This window comes from Lontra canadensis, unplaced genomic scaffold, assembly GCF_010015895.1.
Source record: "Lontra canadensis isolate GAN:19392208 unplaced genomic scaffold, GSC_riverotter_1.0 scaffold1, whole genome shotgun sequence".
NCBI lineage: Eukaryota > Metazoa > Chordata > Mammalia > Carnivora > Mustelidae > Lontra > Lontra canadensis.
In genome coordinates, this window is record NW_022630995.1 from 35388638 (window position 1) to 35398342 (window position 9705).

At 39.6% G+C, this 9705-nt stretch overlaps 1 protein-coding gene and 1 long non-coding RNA gene across 2 annotated transcripts in view; one reads left to right on the forward strand and one right to left on the reverse strand.

Moving 5' to 3' along the window:
- The window catches only part of TMEM156 (transmembrane protein 156), a 47544-nt gene extending 43242 nt beyond the window's left edge, over window positions 1-4302 (forward strand). The window contains exons 6-7 of the mRNA XM_032853306.1: window positions 860-962; window positions 3734-4302. Coding sequence (XP_032709197.1) covers window positions 860-962; window positions 3734-3746 — 116 coding nt within the window. The 3' untranslated portion in view covers window positions 3747-4302. The remainder of the gene's footprint in view (window positions 1-859; window positions 963-3733) is intronic.
- On the reverse strand, window positions 857-9306 carry LOC116865145. The gene is made up of 2 exons (XR_004382155.1): window positions 8735-9306; window positions 857-1276 (listed from the first exon to the last, which is right to left on the reverse strand). It is a non-coding gene; the product is annotated as an uncharacterized LOC116865145 (long non-coding RNA).
- Between the last annotated feature and the right edge of the window lie 399 nt (window positions 9307-9705).

The window sequence follows — 9705 nt, forward strand, 5'->3', positions numbered from 1 at the left end:
TAGTCACCTTCATGAATAAGAAGGATGATATTCTTTTTTTTATGCTTGTAGAAATTCTAAAAAATTTAAAAAATTCTTTGATAAGCATCATATTCTTAATTACACTTAAATCTTCCCTTTTGATTTGTCTTCGTAAGAAGCAGCTGCTCAAACTTCTCTTAAAATTATAGGTCACCTCATTTCCATTCATGTCCAGGGCTTTGTATAAAAAGTAGAGACATCTGCGAAGCAAAAACCACATGTATTTTGTAAAACTCAAGTTTCAATATAAAAACTAGAAAAGCAAGGCCCTAGATCTCAGCGGAATGAAAAAGATACCATATGCCATGGGCCTGAAATTTTATCTCCTACCTTGAAGTCAGCTGCAGATAATATTAGAAGGATTTGAAGTCACATAGTCCTAGAAAAGTAGGAAAGATTAGAATTCATCTGATTTGGGACTTGGCTTCTTGGTAAAATTGTCCCTGAAATCAACGATGGTATTAATAAAAGTTCTTAGGGACCTATTTTAACAAAATGCAAAGAAGGAAATGTTTGCAGTCCATTTTCCCTACAAAAGTTCTTTTCTTTCTGCTTGACATTGTATGTAAAAAATGTTTTTCTCTACTTTGCTCCTCCTTATCCATGCCTTGGGTCTCGGTCTTATGCTTGGGAAATGGGGAGGAGAGGAGAAATGAAAGAAACAGAGTCAAGAGAAATGGGTTAATGGTGTCCCAGTTGTAAGCAGGAAATTTAGTGAGTGATGGAAATTGCCAATATCCTTGCTAGATGGAGGGCATGGTTCTCATAGTACACTGGAAAATGTTGTATCTGTTTTTGCATTGCTATCAACTAAACAGCTCTCCTTCTTAACAAACAGAGACCAAGCAGAGGCTGCCCTTGACTCAGGTCAAGAAAGGGCTTCCTCCAATACCGGAACTAGAAGTTTCTTCCACGGTGCAGCCGCAAGATCGGTATACACGGTGAGTGATGATTCAGCTTTACTGATGATTGGCCTTTGTTCATTATACATTGAAAGGTCCAAGGAGGTACAGTTCATCCCAACCTTCATTTCTATCTGGGTGCCGGAGACAAAAAGTGATGAGCTGCAAAAGCAGTTTGTATGAATTAGATGGCATGAAATAAACTCATGATTTCTTCCAAGGTCCAGGAAGGACCAATAAACAAAGCTATTGGTCTGTTAAACAGCAGGTGCTCCTGAGATGTCAGCTCATCCCTTGGCTGCTTCCTAGGCTTGGGCTGTACATAATGCCAGCAGGCCAATCATTGTTTCACTCTCAACAGGAGAGAAGAGAGAATGTGAATTTATAAGCACAACTACTGACTCTCAAGTACTGAAATTAAGAACTTCCCTGAATGTAACATCTGATGATCTAATTAATGTGTATTGATTTTCATGTGGTCAGAAGTGTCTTAGAAATATTTTTTATTCATTAAACACATATTTATTAAGTAGCTATTACGTTAAGGCACTATAGATAGCTATGGTATGGGGCATCAAAATTATAGCAGGGAAGAGGGAAGATGCTAGCATTTATCAATATCCTTTTATTGTGCTTTGTGGCAATAGGCTAGATCATTTACTTGTCTTTATTTTTTTTCAGTTTCAGGTGTAGAATTTAGTGATTCAAAACTTAAGTAAAATACCTGGGACTCATCACAACAAGTGCCCTCCTTAATCCCCATTACTGATTTCTCCCAACTCCCCATCCACCTCCCCTCTTATAACCATGCTTGTTTTCTATAGTTAAGAGTCTGTTTCTTGGTTTTTCTCCACCCGCCCCCCCCATTGGCTTGTTCTGTTTCTTAAGTTTGCATATGAGTGAAATCATATGCTATTTGTCTTTCTCTGGAAGGCAAAATAAGTCTTTGACTTATTTTGCTTAATGTAATACTCTCTAGCTCCATGAGCTTTCTTGTGAATGGCAAGATTTCATTCTTTTTTATGGCTGAGTAATATTCCAGTGTGTGTGTGTGTGTGTGTGTGTGTGTGTGTGTGTGTACACCACTATTTACTCTTCATGATACCCGGGTAGTTATCAGTCAAGAATCTAGCAGGAAACTAATAGTATACTCAAAGGGAATCATTTGAGGTGAGTTTTAAAAAAGGTCTATTAAGTCAGGATGTGAAAAAATCCAAAAGGAGAGTACAGCACCCTAAAATTAGTAATAGGGGGGCTCTGCTACTCTCCCTAAGACTACAGGGGCAAGGAACCCAGAGAGACAAAGACAGAAGCAGGCGCACACACACTCACACACACTGATGGAATATGTGGGGAGGCTACCTGATAGGGACTGTGACTTTTAGTCAAGTGACACAACAGCCTGTGAGTGCCCCGAAAAGAGTACTTCACTTTGGCTGTTCCCTTTCCCCTGATGTGCTAGTACTCACCATTGGTTACACCTAAGCAAAGCTGGGGGATACTGTAGCTGGATTGAGGCAGTTCATATGGATTGGTCTCTCAGGGTACCAGAGAGGGCGGAAAAAAAAATAGAGTACAGGGGCACCTGGGTGGCTCAGTGGGTTAAAGCCTCTGCCTTTGGCTCAGGTCATGATCCCAGGGTCCTGGGATCGAGCCCCGCATCGGGCTTTCTGCTCAGTGGGGAGCCTGCTTCCTCCTCTCTCTCTCTGCCTGCCTCTCTGCCTACTTGTGATCTGTCAAATAAATAAATAAAAATCTTTAAAAAAAAATTGAGTACAATCTAGAGAAGCAACCAGAGGGGTCAAGCATAGGGAGCTCAATATGTCAAACTAGAGAGAAGCAGGTCTTAGTGTTTGGGTCTTAGTGGAATCAGAGTCCTCTATTGGCTCAGAAATTGCCAGGTAGACGAATGTCATCATAGAACTGTTTTAATGAAGTATTATGCTTGATAACCTCTCATACTGGTCCTCATTCTGGGGTGCTTGACCATGCATATGAAGCAATCTCCTTTGTTCATTCACCTGATGCTTTTTGAGCACCTACTGTATGTCCAGAAGTCTGCTACTCATTGACAAAATAAAATGCAGTCAGTGGGGAAATCAGATTGAGGAATCCTAATTTCAATAGAGTTCCAATAACATGATAGACGTGTGCACAGAGGACTCAGGGAGCATAATGGAGAGACCCCTTCATTCAGAGGAAATGCTGTCTGGCATTTAGTAGGTGTTCAGTGAGTATATGTTGAATGAAGGAAATTTTCACGAACACCTACATTTTCATTTTATAGAAGAGGAAATTAACCCAAACATACTGTAGTGACAAGCTCAAGAAGACTCTAGGTCTCCTGAGCCCTAGGCTGAGAAGTTTGTTACCACTAACCAGAGTGTTCCTAGGTTTATAACGGAGGCTCCATTGCCTAACACAGGACTGGAAAGAGCTCTTAATCAGTGATAGTGGGGAGTGCCTGGGTGGCTCAGTTGTTTAAGCATCTGCCTTTGGCTCAGGTCATGATCCCAGGGTTCTGGGATCCAGCCCTGGGTCCCGGAATCCAGCCTGCATCAGGCTGCCTTGTGAGTGGGGACCCGGCTTCTCTGTCTGCCCATCCCCCCAACATGCATGCTCTCTCTCTCCCTCTCTCTCAAATAAATACAATCTTTAAAAAAAAGGGATATTGGGAAGTTTTTTGGTGATTCTTGTAAGACACAATTTTGATAAATGATTTTAAAATTATTCTCCACTAATTCTTTTCAGGTAACACTTAACATTTTTGTGGTAATAATATTTGTCTTTTTTTCCCCTTCAATCTTCAGAATATCCTTCTGAATTCCTCTGGACCACTTGGACTGAACCCTTTTGAAGAATACTCATAATTTCATTTTGGGAATGAGTGAACTAGTAAATATATGGGTCCAGCTGAGGATTCACAGTAGGAAACAGTAACAATGCTGACTGGTTGATGGAAACTGGCTTGAAAGCAGTCATTTGACCCAAGAGATCAAAGAAACAAGAATTTTTCCAGGAAGCCATCATGAGTCATGGAAAACAAGCTGATAAAACCCGTGGAAACAACACGGGCATGCTCACTGTCCTTGCTTATCTGTTAATTATACAGCTGACAGTGACCCCAAGATTTTGATTTTGAAAGGAACCAAACCCAGGATCAAGGATGAACATCTTTTCTCTCATTTGCCCACATTGCACATTCTGCCTTGATGGGTTTTCTTATACAGATGGATTGTTTCTTTTTGGCAAATTACTTAAGAGGGCCTGGGTTGTTCATTGATATATTTGTTCGGATTTATAAATTCTGCTTCCTTTTGGCACTGAGGATGTTTTAAAAAACTTCAAAGATACCAAAATAAAATGAATTTAAATGAAATACTAAGTGAAGCTTGGATATTTAAATCTAATAGCAAAATGTTTCTTCTGATTCTTCTTGGTGTTCATATTTTCCATAGCTATCACTGATGTCAAGAAAAATTATAGCTATTAATTACAATAAAACACATATAGACAAGAGGGCATCTCTTAACATTGAAAAACATAAAAATATCTTTCCAAAGTATCGGTGGAATTTAATCTCCTGGCATCATTATATGATTACAATTGCTTGTCTGAGCAGATTTCTATGGTTTAACTGCAGGGTCAGATTTAATATTAAGCAACCTAACAGGAACGAATGATTCAGCACACAGAGGTTTTCCCTGCTACTCTTTTTCTTTTCTTTCTTCCCTCCCCCCTTCTCCCTCCCTCCTTTCCTTTCCTTCCTCCCTTCCTTTGTTTCTTCCTTCTTTCTTCTTTTCTTTCTTTCTGTTAGATCACAAAGTGAGATCCTAATCATAATGTTCAGGGATTGAAGATTTGGCAAATGGACTTCTGGTAGTCTCATTTTTTATTGCCTCTGTAAACTTGATTAACAGGTGAGTCAGGCTCAGCTCTGGGATTATCCAGCAGGAGTTTAGGAGTATCACACTCCTTGAGGGATGGATGTTATACTGTTTCTGAGAGGCCAAATTATTGTTTCCTTGCACATTGCCTATTATGTTCAGACAAATGACTTGAAAATCAATGGGAACTTGGCTTACAAAAGGCATAAATTAAGCCTCAAATTCTGTTAAATTGTGGCAGCTTTCTGGAAGCTAATTTCGCTTATTTGTTGAAATAATAGACTTTAATAGATAGTATGAAGTGTTCGAACATGTAGATGACCTGCTGTCTGCCTACAAAGAGTGTATAATCTGATAGGGGAGACTGAGCTTGCATACTACTAGTTATAATGCTAGACACAATAGGGGAAGACAAATGTCATTTACGTGCTCCATGCTTCTTTCTGAGAAGTGACAGTCCAGCGAATCATATCCGGTTGGGGGTAAGCAGAGTAGGCTTTTCAAGAAAGTGGGTGTAAGCAGCATTGAAGATGGTTTTTCTTGATCTTTCAGAAGAGGTCAAACTTCCCAAGTATACACTTTCTCAGCCCCCATAGTCCTTTTCATATCTATTATTTACACTTATTTTCATGGTTATTAATTAATTCTGTTGCCCTTTCTAGACTGATTTCACTCACCATAATATTTCTGGCAGCTGGTATGATTCTTGGTTCACAGAAGCTTCTTAATACATATTTGTTGGATAAGAAACAATGTACTGAACCCCCATACATCAGGCATGTGCCCTGCATAGTCTCACTTCCTTACAATGACTCCTGGAGACAGATGTTGTTGTCCCTAAGAACTGAGGTCTAAGAAGCTCACCGATTTGCCTATGGTCTCAGGAGTAATATGGATTCAGTCCTAGGTTGAAGTGTATAAAATACACTTTGTACCCACTCTTTAATAAAGCCAAATTTTACAAAAGACATATGTCATATGAATTGCATTTTCCTTTCTCCTTCTGTCAGTAGATGGCTTCTGTCTGTCTGTCCTCTCTTTTGCTCTCCCAACTATATTTCTTTCCCTTCATGTAAAACATGGTAGAATAAAGGCTTGGACTCAATTATCTGACAATTTATTCTCATAATTTGACTTTGATTGCTTCCTTCTCTGTTTCTTTTTGATTTTGCCTCTCTTCTTTGTCTACATCTTTCACAACCATCCCTAACTATTGGTGTTGTCCTGATGGGTGGTGATCTTAGGATAATGAGTGGAAGGAAGGTCTTAAATTTTTAAAATCTAAATAAGATATATTATCAATTAACCTACAGGTATGATAACCAAAGATGCATTAAAAACCCCTCTGTGAACTGGAAATCACGTACTTTAGTAAAGACAAAGTAGTCTAGATGTTTCTGTGATTTGAAGGACAAAATGAAGTACACATGCATGGGAAAGGGGAAATCAGAACATTTTGATAAAAATATACTTCACAAAATTCTCTGCATGTGTTATTTTCCTTCCTGAGAGTTAAGGCTGTTCCCAGAGGGGAATATGGATTAAACATGGCTGCTGACTGGAAGACAATAATTTTGCATGTTATCAGTTGAGATCCTTACATCTGTAAATAATAAGAGGCCCAAGTTAAATGCCTTAAATGATAAGATTTATTGTCTTACCTAATGGGAATTCTGAAGAGAATGCTTGCAGAATTGGTGAATTCAAGAACTCCCACCAACATGCACCCAAGTTTCCCCCCCACCTTCCTCTCTGCCATCATCACCTTACTGGCTTTTGTCCTCAGGTGTTCCCTCTTGCGGTTTCAAGAAGACATGGAAAATGGTGTCACAGCGTGTTCAGCAATCATCATATCCTTAGCCCATAATGTCCTTTTTAAGAGTAAAGTAACCTTTATAAGAAGACTCCCCAGATTTCTCCTCACGTCAGAGCATCTGGAATTGGATCACGGATGCCATCTTAAACCAACCAATGATAAAGGGAATGGGACCATTGTGACAAATTTAGAAGGGTCAGTAATTGCTGGTTCTTAAGGAGGGGAGAGGAACTGACTATCAGAATCAAAACAGGGCTCTGCAATATTGGCTGTTACTTCCATATTACAATACGGAAGAAGAGGAAAGACGGCAGGTGTCTCCTCAATTCCACGGAGACGTACAGAGAGAAACTGGCTGAAAATAAAACCCAGGCTTGGTTTCTCCCTCAGAACAGTCTCTTGGAGCCTGCTAAGGCTATTCTTCAAGTATGTGCTATTGCCCAAAGTTTCGGGATGGGTGCACACTAAGTTGTCATGGTGTCATAATCTCCCTGTAAAGTTATGTTTATTTTCAGATGGACTGTAAAAATAGCCCATCTGTTCTCACACGGAAAAGTGGCATCAGTGTGTGACATTACAAAAGCAGGCACAACATCCGTAGTGAAGAGCCACACAGTAGACATCATTTTTCTTTCATTACCTTATGCCAATTTCCTCTTAGCGAATTACCTCTCACCCATGGAATGATGTCTTGATGGGACTGTAAATCAGAGTTTCTTGCCAATCAGCCAAGGGGTGACCTGTGGCCAGAGCTAAACCAATTTGACCCTCTATGTCAGGGCTTTGATTTGTATGTGCAGTGATATACGGGTGGAAAAATACCTTGGGCTTATTTGTTCCATCAGCAGAGTTGAGTCATTCCTGCTTTTAGATGCCCAGTATACCCCGAACTCCCATCAAAATGCCTTGGTTCTGAGCCTGGCTCTCCAATCTTCCTTTTGATTCTGTGAGCTACCAATAATATCTTTGTAAGAAGATCCTCTTCCTGCTTAACTTTCCAGACTTGGTTTCTGTTGCTTACTGAATATAACTTCTAACATCTATTTTATTTCGTAAAGTCAGGATGTCTGAGCTGTAGGAAATCTTAGAGATCATCTGGGTAATGCCCTCATTTTACAGCTGAGGAAACCGAAGCCCCAGAGGTGGAATTTTTCAGCCAATTTTGTTTCACAGACTGTCTGTGACAGAACTGGGATTAAGACAAGGTCTCCTTTGCCCAGGATCCTGGAGTCTGCTTTTTATTTTAATTCCTTTTTGGTACAAACCACAGTCTCCTTCTCTATCTTTTCCCCCTCTCTCTGTGCAATGCTTAATAGAAAATGTGGCCTAAAAAATCTTCATTCCTCCCTCCCCCAAATGACGACTTGCTTTCTATAGTTTAAAAACTCATTTCAGAGATAGTCCTTTCTGGGATTTGGCATCTGGGAACAACAGGCATTAGTTTATATCCTTATATGGAGCCTTGATTCTTCCCAGCTGTCTTTAAATGTTTATTTCCCCCTTACATGAAAATAATATTGGGAAAGGAAGTGGTTTGCTCTATGCAAGTGTATGGGCTGAGGTTCTCAAAGTGATTACTTACCACTTCCAAGTCTGACTTCTAGCTGTGTGCATTCGGGGAGAACTTTCCTTTACGTACACTAAAAGATATATATCTGCCCTATCTTTTTCGGTTGATTTAGGGCAGTCATAGCTCATACAAACACCGCCAAAAGGGCCAACTGTTGGGGTAGGAGTTGGGGAGGAGATTAATAATAATACGTAGTCTCCCCTTATCTGTGGGGGATATGTTCCAAGACCCTCAGTGGCTGCCTGAAACTGTGGATAGTACCAAATCCTTTGTAGACTATGTTCTTTCCTACACAAATATACCTCAAATTTAATATCTAAACTAGGCACAGCAAGAGATTAACAACAATAACTAATCATTGAGGATATTTACATGATAATAATATGACTATAAAAGTAATTATAGTATATTATTATATATCATGTTATTACATATTTATTATATTATACATTTATTATATTATTATATTATAATACAACTATAATAAAAGTTATGAGAAGATGGTCTCTTTTGAAATAACTTACCATACTGTCCTTACCTTTCTTCTCGTGGTGGTGTGAGATGACAAAATGCCTCCTTGATGAGATGAAGTGACGTGAACGACTTAGGCCTTGTGATGTAGTGTTAGGTTACTTTTGACCTTCTGCCGATTCTTCAGGAGGATCCTGTCTCCAGACCACCGGTAACTGATCCCAAGGAAAGTGGAACCCTGGATAAGGGGGAGAGACTGTAGCACTAATTACGTGCCAGCCACTATTGTAAGTACCTGGCAGGGATTAGTTAATTGGTTTTGTCTCATAACACTCACAGCTGTACCTTCTAGTCCCCTTTTGGAGAGATCCAACGCATAGTAACAAACTAAAACGTTTTCCATGTCCATGGTTTACTAATGGTGAAACAAAGCTCTCATGAAAATTCTTTTCCTTCCCAATGATCCCTAAAGACCAGTCTTGGATCAGGAGGTAAGGACTATAGTCAATCACCCTCATTTACAAGTGAAAAAAATTAAAGCAAAGAGAGGTTAAGTAACTTACTCAAGGTCACGAAGCTATTAAGTAGCAGAGTTGAGGGGAGCCTGTGGTGGATTAAGTCTCTGACCTGGTTTAGGCTCAGGTGGTGATCTTAGGGTCCTGGGATTGGACCCTGCCTCAGGCTCTACACTCAACACAGAATCTGCTTGAGATTCTCTCTCCTTCTCCCTCCCACTCATTCTCTCTCTCTCTTAAATAAATAAATAAATCTTTTAAAAAAATTTTGTAAAAATAAGTGGCAGAGTTGAGATTTGAACATGGGTAGTCTAGGTTTCAAGCTAAATGCTCTTAACCCTGTAGTCTGTTGCACCTTAATCATCTCTTTATGTAGAGAAGAGTAGTTTCTTTTCCTTAGGAAAAAAGGGGTCCAAAACAGACAAATGACTTTCATAAACACTTCTAACAGGGCTTCTGTATCATGAATCTCTGTGTTTCAACAATGCTTGGAGGGTACACTACAAACAATACTCTACCATAA